At 44.9% G+C, this 21525-nt stretch overlaps 1 protein-coding gene across 1 annotated transcript in view; it reads left to right on the forward strand.

Moving 5' to 3' along the window:
* LOC123994803 (segment polarity protein dishevelled homolog DVL-3-like) overlaps positions 1-2435 on the forward strand; it is a 53914-nt gene extending 51479 nt beyond the window's left edge. Inside the window, 3 exon segments of the mRNA XM_046297801.1 lie at positions 1181-1214; positions 1216-1510; positions 1512-2435. Of these exon segments, the coding sequence (XP_046153757.1) occupies positions 1181-1214; positions 1216-1510; positions 1512-1619 (437 nt within the window). The 3' untranslated portion in view covers positions 1620-2435.
* Positions 2436-21525: the final 19090 nt, after the last annotated feature.

The raw sequence follows: 21525 nt of genomic DNA on the forward strand, positions 1-21525 counted from the left end.
GGGTTCTTGCAGATATCAAGGACTATGCTACATTCAAAATGAGATTGATATGAGGTAATAATGATTAATAAGTGACTGATGTAAGATATATCTTTATATCTTTAGAGTTTAAGTTGGGAGATAGTAACTCATTAAACTTTTCCTGTGGTGCCCCAAACTCATAAGGAATAAATTGTTACATGATTAATTTAATCAGATAACAATTAAACATAGTTAGTTGATCAAATAAATAACAGTCATCCGATTAATCACTTTTGCTGAGGAGTTGCTTCCGGCTGGCCACTCTACCATAAAGGCCTGAATGGTGAAGTACTGCAGAGATGGTTGTCCTTCTGGAAGGTTCTCCCATCTCCACAGAGGAACTCTGGAGCTCCGTCAGAGTGACCATTGGTTTCTTGGTCACCTCCCTGACCAAGGCCCTTCGCCCCTGACTGCTCAGTTTGGCCAGGCGGCCAGCTGTAGGAAGAGTCTTGGTGGCTCCAAACTTCTTCCATTTAAGAATGATGGAGGCCAGTGAGTTCTTAGGGACCTTCAATGCTGCAGAGATTTGTTGGTACCTTTCCCCAGATCTGTGCCTCGACACAATCCTGTCTTGGAGCTCTACGGACAATTCCTTCGACCTCATGGCTTGTTTTTTTTCCAACTGTGGGACCTTATATAGACAGGTGTATGCCTTTCCAAATAATGTCCAATCAATTGAATTTACCACAGGTGGACTCCAAGTTGTAGAAACATCTCAAGGATGATCAATGGAAAGCAGATGCATCTGAGCTCAATATCGAGTCTCATAGCAAAGGGTCTGAATACTTATGTAAATAAGGTATCTGTTTTTTTAAATTTGCAAACATTTCTAAAAAACATTTTTCGCTTTGTCATTATGGGGTACTGTGTGTACATTGATGAAGAAAAAGTTACCAGGTCTGAATACTTTCTGAATGCAGGGTACACACCTTTAATATAATAATAATAATAATATATGCCATTTAGCAGACGCTTTTATCCAAAGCGACTTACAGTCATGTGTGCATACATTCTACGTATGGGTGGTCCCGGGGATCGAACCCACTACCCTGGCGTTACAAGCGCCATGCTCTACCAACTGAGCTACAGAAGGACTCACTTTATACTCTGTGTAGACTATACACCTTTAACTCTCAACCTTTCTCTCTCTCCTTTGCAGAGAGTCGTAGCAGCGGGTCAAACTGCAGTGGCAGTAAGAAGGAAGAGGCTGCTGGGGGGGGCAGGCGGTGGTGCTGGTGGTGGCGAGTCCAAGTCCACAGGCCACACAGGGAGTGGCAGCGAATCAGAGCTGAGGAAGGAAAATGCCCCCAGTGATCGCTCAGTGGCGGTGCCCCCTAACGAGCACAGCATGCACAGCCTGATCAGCTTGGCCCACAGTGTCCACAGTGTCCACAGCACCCATTCCCACGGCGGTAGCCTGGTGTATGGACCCCCCGGCCTGCCAGCCCAGCCGCCACCCTCCCTCCCCATCACGGCCCCCCCTGGGTCGCCCCCCGGGCCGAGACCTAGCCTCCGTGCCCCCTGAACTCACCGCCTCACGACAATCATTCCGCATGGCCATGGGCAACCCCAGTGAGTTTTTCGTTGATGTCATGTGATGTGTTATCCAGAGGGCGGATCCTCACTGCAGGTGTTCTGGACGTCCTGGTACGGAGAGGAAGGAGGTGGTGGAGTAGGAGTAAAGGAGGTAGAGGCTAAGAGAAAGGCTGGTGGTGCTGAGAGGGATATGGTTGTAACTGCATAGCTCTCCTTCTGTCTGTCTGTCGCCAGTGTTGTGGCGCCTGTACTTTCTTCAGTGAAGAAAATCGGTGTGGATGCACATCTCTCTCCTCTTGATCCCCATTAAATAGACAATTTTGTTCATATGTTCTTTTCCACATCAGTTTGAGTGTGTGTGCCTGTGTGTGTATATGAGTGAGTGAATATGTTGTTGGAATTTTCTTTTTGTCATTTTCTCCCTTTTCCTCTACATGTGTCCCATTCAACTGTGTTCAAATCTCTGTGGACCCTCCATTGCAAACCCTCTTTACAAATCAACACAGTCCATACTAGATGGGAGAAGGCTCAGAAAGAGAGAGATCGATAGAGAGAGACTGTGGACCATAGAGATCCTATTAAATTACTATTCTGAAAAAAATGGTCCTAATTTTATACTGTGGACAGTGTTGTGTTCATTAGGGCATGCAACGGTTAAAAAAACCCATTTAGCAACAGAAAACAAAAATTTGCCTTTCTTATTGGAGAAATAGGTTCAGGTAGTCCCTCCCTGTTTGTCTATTTTCTTCCATTTGGTGCCTAATGAACATGTCCCAGGTCCCATGAATGTGTTAAGGATGTTGGTGTTACTCTTTCTGAGTGTTCTCTGAGCTGACTCAAATTAATGTCCGAAATAAAACATAGAAAATGAAACTGTCTCAGGTATTTTTGTATCTTTCTATGTTGAGTTTCTCCACAAAAGTTATGTAGACAGGGAGAGAGATGGAGAAGGTTAGAGAGCATAGATGAAAAGGTATTAAGAGGGTGTAAATTACTTCTCATTGCTTTACACTCAGTAGCAGTCATGTTAATTGTGACCATAATCTCAGATAACGCTCTAACCAATCAGTGCAATTAATACTAGAAGATGAAGAGTATACGAGCTGAACCTTGCACCAATATATTACACGACACCAGGGTTGGAGTCAATTCCTTTTCAATTCTGAAAGTAAACTGAAATCCAAGCTCCTTTGAGGAAAAAATGGGAATGGGAATTTCAATTTACTTAATAATAATAATAATAATATATGCCATTTAGCAGACGCTTTTATCCAAAGCGACTTACAGTCATGTGTGCATACATTCTACGATAACAACATTAGACCATTAGACCATAACAACATTAGACCATAACAACATTAGACCATTAGACCATAACAGCATTAGACCATTAGATCATAACAACATTAGATCATAACAACATTAGATCATAACAACATTAGACCATTAGACCATAACAACATTAGACCATAACAACATTAGACCATAACAACATTAGACCATTAGACCATAACAACATTAGACCATTAGACCATAACAACATTAGACAATTAGATCATAACAACATTAGATCGTAACAACATTAGATCATAACAGCATTAGACCATTAGATCATAACAGCATTAGACCATTAGACCATAACAACATTAGACCATAACAACATTAGACCATAACAACATTAGACCATAACAACATTAGACCATTAGACCATAACAACATTAGACCATAACAACATTAGACCATAACAACATTAGACCATTAGACCATAACACCATTAGACCATTAGACCATAACAACATTAGACCATTAGACCATAACAACATTAGACCATTAGATCATAACAACATTAGACAATAACAACATTAGACCATTAGACCATAACAACATTAGACCATTAGACCATAACAACATTAGACCATTAGATCATAACAACATTACTTCCTGACCTGACCCCATCACCCCAACCCTGCATGACACAGAGGCATTTTGTGACATCCAGCATTTTAGTAAAGGAAATTTGAGAAGCATGTTGCCCCAATCTTTCTCCATATCTCTCTTGGTACATTGCGATATGTTATTGTCTTTTTCATCATCAACATCCATTTCGAGCCCTATTCTTACATGCTGACTAGACCAGGCACGCGCATGCGTGCGCCATCGTACGCATGTTGATTTTGTCCCCCCACACCAGATGCGATCAGGACACGCAGGTTGAAATATCAAAACAAACTCTGACCCAACTATATTAATTTGGGGACAGGTCAAAATACATGAAACGTTGATGGCCATTTAGCTAGCTAGCCTTCTGTTGCTAGCTAATTTGTCCTGAGATATAAACATTGGGTTATTTTAACTGAAATATGGATCTTTGTAGAATTTTGACCCATTTTGAGTCACAAAATTGTGTGTTCTCAAGTAATCCACAGATGAAAGGGGAATCCTAGTTAGTTTCTAGTAATTATTATTATTATTATTATTATTATTTTAAATCTTGATCACTCCTCCTTCAGCATTCTTCTTCTGTGGACTTTTTATGGCTAAGCTTTAAGGTGCATACCACCACCAACTGGACTGGAGTGTGGATCTCAGTTCATCATCTCAGTTCATCACCCACGTGGGTATATGCAACTAAAAACCAATGAGGAGATGGGAGAGACGGGACTAGCAGCACGTCAAGCTTCAAAAATAGAACTAATGCCTCGTGTCAAAATATAACACCTAGGTCACACCAACACTGTCTTTGCATTTTGGTACACCAGAAGTACATTATGCGTTTGCCTTGCAGCATTGCATTGCCAAGGCAGTCGCAGTGCATTCTGTGTGGTGCATATGTTGGATTTATATAACATATGCATCAAACTATGCATAGATGGCTTGACAGAAATGGTAGCAGAAGATGAATGTTTAACTTTTGTTGCATACATAACCAGGATAGTAATCAAATCAAATTTATTTATATAGCCCTTCGTACATCAGCTGATATCTCAAAGTGCTGTACAGAAACCCAGCCTAAAACCCCAAACAGCAAACAATGCAGGTGTAAAAGCACGGTGGCTAGGAAAAACTCCCTAGAAAGGCCAAAACCTAGGAAGAAACCTAGAGAGGAACCGGGCTATGTGGGATGGCCAGTCCTCTTCTGGCTGTGCCGGGCTGAGATTATAACAGAACATGACCAAGATGTTCAAATGTTCATAAATGACCAGCATGGTCAAATAATAATAAGGCAGAACAGTTGAAACTGGAGCAGCAGCACAGTCAGGTGGACTGGGGACAGCAAGGAACCATCATGTCAGGTAGTCCTGGGGCACGGTCCTAGGGCTCAGGTCCTCCGAGAGAGAGAAAGAAAGAGAGAATTAGAGAGAGCATATGTGGGGTGGCCAGTCCTCTTCTGGCTGTGCCGGGTGGAGATTATAACAGAACGTGGCCAAGATGTTCAAATGTTCATAAATGACCAGCATGGTTGAATAATAGTAAGGCAGAACAGTTGAAACTGGAGCAGGAGCATGGCCAGGTGGACTGGGGACAGCAAGGAGTCCTCATGTCAGGTAGTCCTGGGACATGGTCCTAGGGCCCAGGCCAGTTGAAACTGGAGCAGCAGCATGGCCAGGTGGACTGGGGACAGCAAGGAGTCATCATGTCAGGTAGTCCTGGGGCATGGTCCTAGGGCTCAGGTCCTCCGAGAGAGAGAGAAAGAAAGAGAGAAGGAGAGAATTAGAGAACGCACACTTAGATTTACACAGGACACCGAATAGGACAGGAGAAGTACTCCAGATAAACAAACTGACCCTAGCCCCCCGACACATAAACTACTGCAGCATAAATACTGGAGGCTGAGACAGGAGGGGTCAGGAGACACTGTGGCCCCATCCGAGGACACCCCCGGACAGGGCCAAACAGGAAGGATATAACCCCACCCACTTTGCCAAAGCACAGCCCCCACACCACTAGAGGGAAATCTTCAACCACCAACTTACCATCCTGAGACAAGGCCGAGTATAGCCCACAAAGATCTCCGACACGGTACAACCCAAGGGGGGGGGGGGGGGGGGGGAACCCAGACAGGCCGACCACAACAGTGAATCAACCCACCCAGGTGACGCACCCCCCCCAGGGACGGCACGAGAGAGCCCCAGCAAGCCAGTGACTCAGCCCCCGTAACAGGGTTAGAGGCAGAGAATCCCAATGGAAAAAGAGGAACCGGCCAGGCAGAGACAGCAAGGGCGGTTCGTTGCTCCAGAGCCTTTCCGTTCACCTTCCCACTCCTGGGCCAGACTACACTCAATCATATGACCCACTGAAGAGATGAGTCTTCAGTAAAGACTTTAAGGTTGAGACCGAGTTTGCGTCTCTGACATGGGTAGGCAGACCGTTCCATAAAAATGGAGCTCTATAGGAGAAAGCCCTGCCTCCAGCTGTTTGCTTAGAAATTCTAGGGACAATTAGGAGGCCTGCGTCTTGTGACCGTAGCGTACGTGTAGGTATGTACGGCAGGACCAAATCAGAGAGGTAGGTAGGAGCAAGCCCATGTAATGCTTTGTAGGTTAGCAGTAAAACCTTGAAATCAGCCCTTGCTTTGACAGGAAGCCAGTGTAGAGAGGCTAGCACTGGAGTAATATGATCAAATTTTTTGGTTCTAGTCAGGATTCTAGCAGCCGTATTTAGCACTAACTGAAGTTTATTTAGTGCTTTATCCGGGTAGCCGGAAAATAGAGCATTGCAGTAGTCTAACCTAGAAGTGACAAAAGCATGGATTAATTTTTCTGCATCATTTTTGGACAGAAAGTTTCTGATTTTTGCAATGTTACGTAGATGGAAAAAAGCTGTCCTCGAAATGGTCTTGATATGTTCTTCAAAAGAGAGATCAGGGTCCAGAGTAACGCCGAGGTCCTTCACAGTTTTATTTGAGACGACTGTACAACCATTAAGATTAATTGTCAGATTCAACAGAAGATCTCTTTGTTTCTTGGGACCTAGAACAAGCATCTCTGTTTTGTCCGAGTTTAATAGTAGAAAGTTTGCAGCCATCCACTTCCTTATGTCTGAAACACATGCTTCTAGCGAGGGCAATTTTGGTGCTTCACCATGTTTCATTGAAATGTACAGCTGTGTGTCATCCGCATAGCAGTGAAAGTTTACATTATGTTTTCGAATAACATCCCCAAGAGGTAAAATATATAGTGAAAACAATAGTGGTCCTAAAACAGAACCTTGAGGAACACCGAAATGTACAGTTGATTTGTCAGAGGACAAACCATTCACAGAGACAAACTGATATCTTTCCGACAGATAAGACCTAAACCAGGCCAGAACATGTCCGTGTAGACCAATTTGGGTTTCCAATCTCTCCAAAAGAATGTGGTGATCGATGGTATCAAAAGCAGCACTAAGGTCTAGGAGCACGAGGACAGATGCAGAGCCTCGGTCCGATGCCATCAAAATGTCATTTACCACCTTCACAAGTGCCGTCTCAGTGCTATGATGGGGTCTAAAACCAGACTGAAGCATTTCGTATACATTGTTTGTCTTCAGGAAGGCAGTGAGTTGCTGCGCAACAGCCTTCTCTAAAATCTTTGAGAGGAATGGAAGATTCGATATAGGCCGATAGTTTTTTATATTTTCTGGGTCAAGGTTTGGCTTTTTCAAGAGAGGCTTTATTACTGCCACTTTTAGTGAGTTTGGTACACATCCAGTGGATAGAGAGCCGTTTATTATATTCAACATAGGAAGGCCAAGCACAGGAAGCAGCTCTTTCAGTAGTTTAGTTGGAATAGGGTCCAGTATACAGCTTGAAGGTTTAGAGGCCATGATTATTTTCATCATTGGGTCAAGAGATATAGTACTAAAACACTTGAGCGTCTCTCTTGATCCTAGGTCCTGGCAGAGTTGTGCAGACTCAGGACAACTGAGGTTTGGAGGAATACGCAGGTTTAAAGAGGAGTCCGTAATTTGCTTTCTAATAATCATAATCTTTTCCTCAAAGAAGTTCATGAATTTATCACTGCTAAAGTGCAAGTCATCCTCTCTTGGGGAATGCTGCTTTTTAGTTAGCTTTGCCACAGTATCAAAAAGGAATTTCGGATTGTTCTTATTTTCCTCAATTAAGTTAGAAAAATAGGACGATCGAGCAGCAGTAAGGGCTCTTCGGTACTGCACGGTACCATCCTTCCAAGCTAGTGGGAAGACTTCCAGTTTGGTGTGGCGCTATTTCCGTTCCAATTTTCTGGAAGCTTGCTTCAGAGCTCGGGTATTTTCTGTGTACCAGGGAGCTAGTTTCTTATGAGACATTTTTTTAGTTTTTAGGGGTGCAACTGCATCTAGGGTATTGCGCAAGGTTAAATTGAGATCCTCAGTTAGGTGGTTAACGGATTTTTGTCCTCTGGCGTCCTTGGGTAGGCAGAGGGAGTCTGGAAGGGCATCAAGGAATCTTTGTGTTGTCTGTGAATTTATAGCACGACTTTTGATGTTCCTTGGTTGGGGTCTGAGCAGATTATTTGTTGCAATTGCAAACGTAATAAAATGGTGGTCTGATAGTCCAGGATTATGAGGAAAAACATTAAGATCCACAACATTTATTCCATGGGACAAAACTAGGTCCAGCGTATGACTGTGAGAGTGAGTGGGTCCAGAGACATGTTGGACAAAACCCACTGAGTCGATGATGGCTCCAAAAGCCTTTTGGAGTGGGTCTGTGGACTTTTCCATGTGAATATTAAAGTCACCAAAGATTAGAATATTATCTGCAATGACTACAAGGTCTGATAGGAATTCAGGGAACTCAGTGAGAAACGCTGTATATGGCCCAGGAGGCCTGTAAACAGTAGCAATAAAAAGTGATTGAGTAGGCTGCATAGATTTCATGACTAGAAGCTCAAAAGACGAAAACGTCATTTTTTTTTTTTGTAAATTGAAATTTGCTATCGTAAATGTTAGCAACACCTCCGCCTTTGCGGGATGCACGGGGATATGGTCACTAGTGTAGCCAGGAGGTGAGGCCTCATTTAACACAGTAAATTCATCAGGCTTAAGCCATGTTTCAGTCAGGCCAATCACATCAAGATTATGATCAGTGATTAGTTCATTGACTATAATTGCCTTTGAAGTAAGGGATCTAACATTAAGTAGCCCTATTTTGAGATGTGAGGTATCATGATCTCTTTCAGTAATGACAGGAATGGAGGTGGTCTTTATCCTAGTGAGATTGCTAAGGCGAACACCGCCATGTTTAGTTTTGCCCAACCCAGGTCGAGGCACAGACACGGTCTCAATGGTGATAGCTGAGCTGACTACACTAACTATGCTAGTGGCAGACTCCACTATGCTGGCAGGCTGGCTAATAGCCTGCTGCCTGGCCTGCACCCTATTTCATTGTGGAGCTAGAGGAGTTAGAGCCCTGTCTATGTTGGCAGATAAGATGAGAGCACCCCTCCAGCTAGGATGGAGTCCGTCACTCCTCAGCAGGTCAGGCTTGGTCCTGTTTGTGGGCGAGTAACACTTACTTATGGAAATTGGATAATTTAAGGGGAATTTTATTTAGCTAAAACTTACATTTTGGGAGAAATTCAATGGCACCAACCTTTTAAAAAACAAGATTCCTATCCTGAATTTGGATGTAATTCTTGATCCATGCATTTGGCACTGAATAAAGCAAATTTATCATCTGATCATATCCTGTGATAACTTTATTCTGTATCAGCAAAAACATTTTTTTTAATCACTTATTGTCACGTTCTGACCATAGTTCTGTTGTGTTTTCCTTGTTTTAGTGTTGGTCAGGATGTGAGCTGGGTGGGCATTCTATGTTGTGTGTCTAGTTTGTCTGTTTCAATCAGAGGCAGGTGTTAGTCATTGTCTCTGATTGGGAACCATATTTAGGTATCTTGTTTTGGGTTGGGGTTTGTGGGTGATTGTTTCCGTGGTTTTCACCACACGGTACTGTTTCGTTTTTTGTAATTCACGTCATCATTTATTGTTTTTGTTCTAGTGTTCATCATTCATAAATACATTATGGACACTTACCACTCTGCATCTTGATCCAATCCTTGCTACACCTCCTCTTCAGACGAAGAGGAGGAAAACCCTTATACTTATACAGTGTCATGTTACGCTCGTCGTTTGAAAGAGGAGACCAAGGTGCAGAGTGGTAAGCGTACATCTTTCTTTATTAGATGAACACCAAAAAATAAATGAACGTAACGTTCTGCAGGCTACATAGTAACTATACAAAATCAAGATCCCACAAACTAAGGTGGGAAAGAGGCGGCCTAAGTAAGATCCCCAATAAGAGACAACGATAGACAGCTGCCTCTGATTGGGAACCATACCAGGCCAAACAAAGAAATAGGAAAACTAGATTGCCCACCCTAGTCACACCCTGACCTAACCAAAATGTCCTAATAATTGCTCCCACAGTTGATTTCTTCAAACCAAGCTGCTTACCTATTGCAGATTCAGTCTTCCCAGCCTGGTGCAGGTCTACAATTTTGTTTCTGGTGTCCTTTGACAGCTCTTTGGTCTTGGCCATAGTGGAGTTTGGAGTGTGACTGTTTGAGGTTGTGGACAGGTGTCTTTTACACTCATAACAAGTTCAAACAGGTGCCATTAATACAGGTAACGAGTGGAGGACAGAGGAGTCTCTTAAAGAAGAAGTTACAGGTCTGTGAGAGCCAGAAATATTGCTTGTTTGTAGGTGACCAAATAGTTATTTTCCACCATAATTTGCAAATAAATTCATTAAAAATCCTACAATGTGATTTTTCTGGATTTTTTTCAAATTTTGTCTGTCATAGTTGAAGTGTACCTATTATGAAAATTACAGACCTCATCTTTTTAAGTGGGAGAACTTGCACAATTGGTAGCTGACTAAATACTTTTTTTGCCCTACTGTATGCTATAGGTTCTAAATTTATGAAAATGAACCATGTGTCAACAACACAACATTGCGCAACCACAATATTTTTGCCTTACAATAATAATCAGACTAAAATACATTACATAATAGCTATATTAACAACGGGTTTCTCATCTCACTTCAATGGGAATGTAGTAGATGTATTTCGCAATTTTCAATAACTGTTCATGCTTAGCCCTACCGATCAGGTGCTCCAGCTGTCCATGTCATGCTTAGCCTTACCAAGCAGGTGCTCCAGCTGTCCATGTCATGCTTAGCCCTACCAAGCAGGTGCTCCAGCTGTCCATGTCATGCTTAGCCCTACCAAGCAGGTGCTCCAGCTGTCCATGTCATGCTTCGCCCTACCAAGCAGGTGATCCAGCTGTCAATGTCATGCTTAGCCCTACCAATCAGGTGCTCCAACTGTCCATGTCATGCTTAGCCCTACCAAGCAGGTGCTCCAGCTGTCCATGTCATGATTAGTCCTACAAATCAGGTAATCCAGCTGTCCATGTCATGCTTAGCCCTACCAATCAGGTGCTCCAGCTGTCCATGTCATGCTTAGCCCTACCAATCAGGTGCTCCAGCTGTCCATGTCATGCTTAGTCCTATCAATCAGGTGCTCCCGCTGTTCATGTCATGCTTAGCCCTACCAATCAGGTGCTCCAGCTGTCCATGTCATGCTTAGCCCTACCAAGCAGGTGCTCCAGCTGTCCATGTCATGCTTAGCCCTACCAAGCAGGTGCTCCAGCTGTCCATGTCATGATTAGTCCGACAAATCAGGTAATCCAGCTGTCCATGTCATGCTTAGCCCTACCAATCAGGTGCTCCAGCTGTCCATGTCATGCTTAGCCCTACCAATCAGGTGCTCCAGCTGTCCATGTCATGCTTAGTCCTATCAATCAGGTGCTCCCGCTGTTCATGTCATGCTTAGCCCTACCAATCAGGTGCTCCAGCTGTCCATGTCATGCTTAGCCCTACCAAGCAGGTGCTCCAGCTGTCCATGTCATGCTTAGCCCTACCAAGCAGGTGCTCCAGCTGTCCATGTCATGCTTAGCCCTACTAATCAGGTGTTCCAGCTGTCCATGTCATGCTTAGCCCTACTAATCAGGTGCTCCAGCTGTCCATGTCATGCTTAGCCCTACTAATCAGGTGTTCCAACAACACAACATTGCGCAACCACAATATTTTTGCCTTACAATAATAATCAGACTAAAATACATTACATAATAGCTATATTAACCACGGGTTTCTCATGTCATGCTTAGCCCTATCAATCAGGTGCTCCAGCTGTCCATGTCATGCTTAGCCCTACTAATCAGGTGTTCCAGCTGTCCATGTCATGCTTAGCCCTACTAATCAGGTGTTCCAGCTGTCCATGTCATGCTTAGCCCTACTAATCAGTTGTTCCAGCTGTCCATGTCATGCTTAGCCCTACTAATCAGGTGCTCCAGCTGTCCATGTCATGCTTAGCCCTACTAATCAGGTGTTCCAGCTGTCCATGTCATGCTTAGCCCTACCAATCACGTGCTCCAGCTGTCCATGTCATGCTTAGCCCTATCAATCAGGTGCTCCAGCTGTACATGTCATGCTTAGCCCTACTAATCAGGTGTTCCAGCTGTCCATGTCATGCTTAGCCCTACCAATCACGTGCTCCAGCTGTCCATGTCATGCTTAGCCCTACCAATCACGTGCTCCAGCTGTCCATGTTATGCTTAGCCCTATCAATCAGGTGCTCCAGCTGTCCATGTCATGCTTAGCCCTACTAATCAGGTGTTCCAGCTGTCCATGTCATGCTTAGCCCTACCAATCACGTGCTCCAGCTGTCCATGTCATGCTTAGCCCCACCAAGCAGGTGCTCCAGCTGTCCATGTCATGCTTAGCCCTACCAAGCAGGTGCTCCAGCTGTCCATGTCATGCTTAGCCCTACCAATCAGGTGATCCAGCTGTCCATGTCATGCTTAGTGTAGTGGCCAATAGATTCAAACATGACACGACCAATAACTTTTTGAATTCAATGATAGACTTTTAATACACCCCCGTATCAGAAGCCGGAGAGCCCCGCAGGACTCACACCCTCCAGAGCTCTCGCTCTCCTTTTTATCTCCTTGCATGCATTATCAGTTCATCCCCCAATGCAAATACCCTTACATTCCAATCTTTACGTCCTGCTTGTTCAGCCCAGTAACGCCCACATCTGCTTTCGGCCAGATTACAAGACCCTTCCTGTTCCTGCACTTAGCTAAATACATTATTTTGTTTGTGTAATATCTAGGATCAGTAGACTGTGTCTCCTCAGTTTCTAGCGTGTCCAGCTATACTAAAAATAGTTTACATTCCTCTATTTTACAACCCTATGCTTTTGGCTCTGTAATTAACTCTGTGTCCCTCTGCATGTGTGTCTTTTATCTCTCTTAGCTTTAGGGTGCCTAGCTGCCCTGTGATTGATGTCTGTAATCCATCAGTTGGTCATTTGGCTGACCCCCTCCTTATACAACCTCTGACCTTTGTATGTTCAGCTGGTCTAGGAATGTTTCTCAGCTATCCTGGCAGCTATGTCACCTTTCCTTCATGTAGTCTGTTTTTAGTGTTCAACTATTCTATATATCTTATGCATTTGTCTATGTGTCATACCTGCAACCACATTAGCCCTACCAATCAGGTGCTCCAGCTGTTAATGTCATGCTTAGCCCTACCAAGCAGGTGCTCCAGCTGTCCATGTCATGCTTAGCCCTACCAAGCAGGTGCTCCAGCTGTTAATGTCATGCTTTGCCCTACCAATCAGGTGCTCCAGCTGTCCATGTCATGCTTAGCCCTACATTGTTGACATTGTTCTAACTCCCACACATGCGGTGACCTCACCTGGTTTAAATGGTGTCCCTAGAGACCAAAAACCTGCTCCTTTTACTTTATGTTCTGAACGCACTAGACAACCAGTTCTTCTAGCCTTTAGCCATACCCTTACCCTACTCCTCCTCTGTTCCTCTGGTGATGTATAGGTTAATCCAGGCCCTGCAGCGCTTAGCTCCACTCCCACTTCCCAGGTGCTCTCATTTGTTGACTTCTGTAACCGTAAAAGCCTTGGTTTCATGCATGTTAACATCAGAAGCCTCCTCCCTAAGTTTGTTTTATTCTCTGCTTTAGCACACTCTGCCAACCCGGATGTCCTAACCGTGTCTGAATCCTGGCTTAGGAAGGCCACCAGAAACCATGACATTTCCATCCCTAACTACATTTTCTGACAAGATAGAACTGCCAAAGGTGGCGGAGTTGCAATCTACTGCACAGAGAGCCTGCAGAGTTATGTCTTACTATCCAGGTCTGTGCCCAAACAATTTGAGCTTCTACTTCTAAAAATCCAACTTTCCAGAAACAAGTCTCTCGCCGTTTACGCTTCTTATAAACCATCTTCAGCCACCAGCTGTGCCCTTGACACCATATGAGAATTGATTGCCCCCCCCCTCATCTATCTTCAGAGCTCGTGCTGTTAGGTGACCAAAACTGGCACATGCTTAACACCCCAGCTGTCCTAAACTAGATGCCCTCAATCTCACACAAATTATCAATTAACCTACCAGGTACAACCCAAAATCCGTAAACATGGGCACCCTCATAGATCATCCTGACCAACCTGCCCTCCAAATACACTTCTGCTGTCTTCAACCAGCAACTCAGCAATCACTGCCTCATTGTCTGCGTGAGTAATGGGTCCGAGGTCAAACGACCAACCCTCATCACTGTCAAACACTCCCTAAAACACTTCAGCGAGCAGGCCTTTCTAATCAACCTGGCCCAGGTATCCTGGAAGGATATTGACCTCATTCTGTCAGTAGAGGATGCCTGGTTATTCTTAAAGTGCTATCCTCACAATCTTAAATAAGCATGCCCCATTCCAAAAATGTAGAACCAGGAAAAGATATCCCTTGGTTCACTCCAGACCTTGACCAGCACAAAAACATCCTGTGGCCTACTGCATTAGCATCGAATAGCCCCCGTAACATGCATCTTTTCAGGGAAGTTAGGAAGCAATATTCACAGGCAGGTAGGAAAGCAAAGGCTAACTTTTTCAAACAAATTTGCATCCTGTAGTACAAACTCCGAAAAGGTTTTGGGACACTGTAAAGTCCATGGAGAATAAGAGCACCTCCTCCCAGCTGCCCACTGCACTGAGGCTAGGAAACATTGTCACCACCGATAAATCCAAGATGGTTGAGAATTTCAAGAAGCATTTGTCTACGGCTGGCCATGCTTTCCACCTGGCTACTCTTACCCCGGCCAACAGCCCTGCACCCCCCACAGCAACCTGCCCAAGCCTCCCCATTTCTCCTTCACCCAAATCCAGAGAGCTGATGTTCTGAAAGAGTTGCAAAATCTGGACCCCTCCAAATTAGCTGGGCTAGACAATCTGGACCCTCTCTTTCTAAAATTATCCACCACAATTGTTGCAACACCTGTTCAACTCTCTTTATTATTGTTTGAGATCCCAAAAGACTTTAAAGCTTGCCCCGGTCCTCCCCCTCTTCAAAGGCTGAGACACTCTAGACCCAAACTGTTACAGACCTATATCTATCCTACGCTGCCTTTCTAAGGTCTTCGAAAGCCAAGTTAACAAACAGATCACCGACCATTTCAAATCACACCGTACCTTCTCCACTATGCAATCCGAGCAGGTCATGGGTGCACCACACTCAAGTTCCTAAACGATATCATAACCGTCATCGATAAAAGACCATACTGTGCAGCCATATTCATCGACCTGGCCAAGGCTTTCGACTCTGTCAATCACCACATTCTTATCGGCAGACTCAGCAGCCTTGGTTTCGCTAATGACTGCCTCGCCTGGTTCACCAATTACTTCTCAGATAGAGATCAGTGTGTCAAATCGGAGGGCCTGTTGTCCGGACCTCGAAGTCTATAGAGAGGTGTCACAGGATTCAATTCTCGAGCTGACTCTTTTCTCTGTGTACATCAATGATGACGCTCTTGCTGCTGGTGATTCTCTGATCCACCTCTATTCAGACGACACCTTTCTGTATACTTCTGGCCCTTCTTTGGACACTGTTAACTAACCTTCAGGCGCGCTTCAATGCCATACAACTCTCCTTCTGTGGCCTCCAACAGCTCTTATGTTCTTCAACCGATCGCTGCCCGCACCTACCCGCCCGTCCAGCATCACTACTCCGGACGGTTCTGACTTAGAATATGTAATATGTAAACTCTCCAGACTCCCATTAAGCATATCCAAAATTAAATCTAGAATCGGCTTCCTATTTCGCAACAAAGCCTTCTTCACTCATGCTGCTAAACATACCCTCATAAAACTGACTACCTCCTTGACTTCGGTAATGTCATTTACAAAATAGCCTCCAACACTCTTCTCAGAAAATTGGATGCTGTTTATCACAGTGCCATCCGTTTTGTCACCAAAGCCCCATACACTACCCACCACTGCGAATTGGTCACCATAGCATCACCCACCCATAGCATGCGCTCCAGCAGGTATATTTCACTGGTCACCCCCAAAGCCAATTCCTTCTTTGGCCGCCTTTCCTTCCAGTTCTCTGCTGCTAATGACTGGAATTAATTACAAAAATCACTGAAGCTGGAGACTCATATCTCCCTCACTAACTTTAAGCACCAGCTGTCAGAGCTTAATTTGCACACACTGTACATATACTTTTTCTATTGTGTTATTGACTGTGTTTTGTTTATTACATATGTAACTCTGTGTTGCACTGCTTTGCTTTATCTTGGCCAGGTTGCAGTTTTAAATGAGAACTTGTTCTCAACTAGCCTACCTGGTTAAATAAAGTTTAAATATATATATTTTTTAAAACTTGAACTTGAACTGTGTGACTCGAAACTTGATTTGTCATCTCTGTCCTTTATCTCGGCATGATGCAGGTTCTGTGCATTCTGTTCTGTCTTGACCAATCAAATTCACGGAAATCACAGGTTTCGCAGGCCGGGCACAAAGCACATCATCGAGTAAATCGAGCATAACTCTATTGTCCTCCGGTATTTATTTAGCAAACATGATAACACATCACTCCTGAAATTATTCACTGAAATAAATCAAAAACAATACTGATTACACTGATCACTTGGCTACATAGCTGATGCATGATGGACTGTCCATTTAATCACGGTACTCCATTCTGCTTGTTTATGTTTTATCTGTCGGCCCCAGCCGCACTCAGGCTCTGTGTGTAGTTAATCCGACCCTCCCTGCCTAGTCAATGCCATTTTACCTGCTGTTGTTGTGCTAGCTGATTAGCTGTTGTTGTCTCACCTACTGTTTTAGCTACTGTTTTAGCTAGCTCTCCCAATTCAACACCTGTGATTACTGTATGCCTCGCTGTATGTCTCTCTCAAATGTCAATATTCCTTGTATACTGTTGTTCAGGTTAGCTATCATTGTTTTAGTTTACAATGGAGCCCCTAGTTCCACTCTTTATACCCCTGATACCTCCTTTGTCCCACCTCCCACACATGCGGTGACCTCACCCATTACAACCAGCATGTCCAGAGATACAACCTCTCTCATCATCACCCAGTGCCTGTGCTTACCTCCGCTGTACCCGCACTCCACCATACCCCTGTCTGCGCATTATACCCTGAATATATTCTACCATGCCCAGAAATCTGCTCCTTTTATTCTCTGTCCCCAACGCTCTAGGCGACCAGTTTTGATAGCCTTTAGCCGCACCCTCATACTACTCCTCCTCTGTTCCGCGGGTGATGTGGAGGTAAACCCAGGCCCTGCATGTCCCCAGGCACCCTCATTTGTTGACTTCTGTGATCGAAAAAGCCTTGGTTTCATGCATGTCAACATCAGAAGCCTCCTCCCTAAGTTTGTTTTACTCACTGCTTTAGCACACTCTGCTAACCCTGATGTCCTTGCCGTGTCTGAATCCTGGCTCAGGAAGGCCACCAAAAATTTGGAGATTTCCATATCAAACTATAACATCTTCCGTCAAGATAGAACTGCCAAAGGGGGATGAGTTGCAGTCTACTGCAGAGATAGCCTGCAAAGTAATGTCATACTTTCCAGGTCCATACCCAAACAGTTCGAACTACTAATTTTGAAAATGACTCTCTCCAGAAATAAGTCTCTCACTGTTGCCTCCTGCTACCGACCCCCCTCAGCACCCAGCTGTGCCCTGGACACCATTTGTGATTTGATCGCCCCCCATCTAGCTTCAGAGTTTGTTCTGTTAGGTGACCTAAACTGGGATATGCTTAACACCCCGGCAGTCCTACAATCTAAGCTAGATGCCTTCAATCTCACACAAATCATCAAGGAACCCACCAGGTACAACCCTAAATCTGTAAACAAGGGCACCCTCATAGATGTCATCCTGACCAACTGGCCCTCCAAATACACCTCAGCTGTCTTCAACCAGGATCTCAGCGATCACTGCCTCATTGCCTGTATCCGCTACGGAGCCGCAGTCAAACGACCACCCCTCATCACTGTCAAACGCTCCCTAAAACACTTCTGTGAGCAGGCCTTTCTAATCGACCTGGCCCGGGTATCCTGGAAGGACATTGACCTCATCCCGTCAGTTGAGGATGCCTGGTCATTCTTTAAAAGTAATTTCCTCACCATTTTAGATAAGCATGCTCCATTCAAAAAAATGCAGAACTAAGAACAGATATAGCCCTTGGTTCACTCCAGACCTGACTGCCCTCGACCAGCACAAAAACATCCTGTGGCGGACTGCAATAGCATCGAATAGTCCCCGCGATATGCAACTGTTCAGGGAAGTCAGGAACCAATACATGCAGTCAGTCAGGAAAGCTAAGGCCAGCTTCTTCAGGCAGAAGTTTGCATCCTGTAGCTCCAACTCCAAAAAGTTCTGGGACACTGTGAAGTCCATGGAGAACAAGAGCACCTCCTCCCAGCTGCCCACTGCACTGAGGCTAGGTAACACGGTCACCACCGATAAATCCATGATTATCGAAAACTTCAACAAGCATTTCTCAACGGCTGGCCATGCCTTCCGCCTGGCTACTCCAACCTCGGCCAACAGATCCGCCCCCCCGCAGCTACTCGCCCAAGCCTATCCAGGTTCCCCTTTACCCAAATCCAGATAGCAGATGTTCTGAAAGAGCTGCAAAACCTGGACCCGTACAAATCAGCTGGGCTTGACAATCTGGACCCTCTATTTCTGAAACTATCCGCCGCCATTGTCGCAACCCCTTTTACCAGCCTGTTCAACCTCTCTTTCATATCGTCTGAGATCCCCAAGGACTGGACAGCTGCCGCAGTCATCCCCCTCTTCAAAGGGGGAGACACCCTGGACCCAAACTGTTACAGACCTATATCCATCCTGCCCTGCCTATCTAAGGTCTTCGAAAGCCAAGTCAACAAACAGGTCACCGACCATCTCGAATCCCACCGTACATTCTCCTCTGTCCAATCTGGTTTCCGAGCCGGTCACGGGTGCACCTCAGCCACGCTCAAGGTACTAAACAAATCAAATCAAATCAAATTTATTTATATAGCCCTTCGTACATCAGCTGATATCTCAAAGTGCTGCACAGAAACCCAGCCTAAAACCCCAAACAGCAAACAATGCAGGTGTAAAAGCACGGTGGCTAGGAAAAACTCCCTAGAAAGGCCAAAACCTAGGAAGAAACCTAGAGAGGAACCGGGCTATGTGGGGTGGCCAGTCCTCTTCTGGCTGTGCCGGGTAGAGATTATAACAGAACATGACCAAGATGTTCAAATGTTCATAAATGACCTGCATGGTCAAATAATAATAAGGCAGAACAGTTGAAACTGGAGCAGCAGCACAGTCAGGTGGACTGGGGACAGCAAGGAGCCATCATGTCAGGTAGTCCTGGGGCACGGTCCTAGGGCTCAGGTCCTCCGAGAGAGAGAAAGAGAGAATTAGAGAGAGCATATGTGGGGTGGCCAGTCCTCTTCTGGCTGTGCCGGGTGGAGATTATAACAGAACGTGGCCAAGATGTTCAAATGTTCATAAATGACCAGCATGGTTGAATAATAGTAAGGCAGAACAGTTGAAACTGGAGCAGGAGCATGGCCAGGTGGACTGGGGACAGCAAGGAGTCCTCATGTCAGGTAGTCCTGGGACATGGTCCTAGGGCCCAGGCCAGTTGAAACTGGAGCAGCAGCATGGCCAGGTGGACTGGGGACAGCAAGGAGTCATCATGTCAGGTAGTCCTGGGGCATGGTCCTAGGGCTCAGGTCCTCCGAGAGAGAGAAAGAAAGAGAGAAGGAGAGAATTAGAGAACGCACACTTAGATTTACACAGGACACCGAATAGGACAGGAGAAGTACTCCAGATAAACAAACTGACCCTAGCCCCCCAACACATAAACTACTGCAGCATAAATACTGGAGGCTGAGACAAACGATATCATAACCGCCATCGATAAAAGACAGTACTGTGCAGCCGTCTTCATCGACCTTGCCAAGGCTTTCGACTCGGTCAATCACCATATTCTTATCTGCAGACTCAGTAGCCTCGGTTTTTCGGATGACTGCCTTGCCTGGTTCACCAATTACTTTGCAGACAGAGTTCACTGTGTCAAATCGGAGGGCATGCTGTCCGGTCCTCTGGCAGTCTCTATGGGGGTGCCACAGGGTTCAACCCTCGGGCCGACTCTTTTTTTCTGTATATATCAATGATGTTGCTCTTGCTGCGGGCGATTCCCTGATCCACCTCTACGCAGACAACACCATTCTATATACTTTCGGCCCGTCCTTGGACACTGTGCTATCTAACCTCCAAACGAGCTTCAATGCCATACAACACTCCTTCTGTGGCCTCCAACTGCTCTTAAACGCTAGTAAAACCAAATGCATGCTTTTCAACCGTTCGCTGCCTGCACCCGCACGCCTGACCAGCATCACCACCCTGGATGGTTCCAACCTTGAATATGTGGACATCTATAAGTACCTAGGTGTCTGGCTAGACTGTAAACTCTCCTTCCAGACTCAGATCAAACATCTCCAATCGAAAATCAAATCAAGAGTCTGCTTTCTATTCCGCAACAAAGCCTCCTTCACTCACGCCGCCAAACTTACCCTAGTAAAACTGACTATCCTACCGGTCCTCGACTTCGGCGATGTCATCTACAAAATTGCTTCCAACACTCTACTCAGCAAACTGGATGCAGTTTATCACAGTGCCATCCGTTTTGTCACTAAAGCACCTTATACCACCCACCACTGCGACTTGTATGCTCTCGTCGGCTGGCCCTCGCTACATATTCGTCGCCAGACCCAATGGCTCCAGGTCATCTACAAGTCCATGCTAGGTAAAGCTCCGCCTTATCTCAGTTCACTGGTCACGATGGCAACAACCATCAGTAGCACGCGCTCCAGCAGGTGTATCTCACTGATCATCCCTAAAGCCAACAACTCATTTGGCCGCCTTTCGTTCCAGTTCTCTGCTGCCTGTGACTGGAACGAATTGCAAAAATCGCTGAAGTTGGAGACTTATCTCCCTCACCAACTTCAAACATCAGCTTGCTGAGCAGCTAACCGATCGCTGCAGCTGTACATAATCTATTGGTAAATAGCACACCCATTTTCACCTACCTCATCCCCACAGTTTTTATTTATTTAACTTTTCTGCTCTTTTGCACACCAATATATCTACCTGTACATGACCATCTGATCATTTATCACTCCAGTGTTAATCTGCAAAAGTGTAATTATTCGCCTACCTCATGCCTTTTGCACACAATGTATATAGACTCCCCCTTTTTTTTCCTACTGTGTTATTGACTTGTTAATTGTTTACTCAATGTGTAACTCTGTGTTGTCTGTTCACACTGCTATGCTTTATCTTGGCCAGGTCGCAGTTGCAAATGAGAACTTGTTCTCAACTAGCCTACCTGGTTAAATAAAGGTGAAAAAAAAAAAAAAAAACATAAAAAGACTGTTTTGCTTTTTAATTGCAGTTGCATAGGCCTGTATGACGCAAACCTGCCTAAAGCAAGCTCAGCCTAGTGGGTTCTATTGTCCTATTGCAGTGTCTGTGTAAAGGAAAGTTTTAAAATATAATTAATTTTAACAAGTACAAGGTTGCTGCAGTTTGACT

The sequence above is a fragment of the Oncorhynchus gorbuscha genome, linkage group LG14 (assembly GCF_021184085.1).
Source record: "Oncorhynchus gorbuscha isolate QuinsamMale2020 ecotype Even-year linkage group LG14, OgorEven_v1.0, whole genome shotgun sequence".
In the NCBI taxonomy this organism is placed as follows: domain Eukaryota; kingdom Metazoa; phylum Chordata; class Actinopteri; order Salmoniformes; family Salmonidae; genus Oncorhynchus; species Oncorhynchus gorbuscha.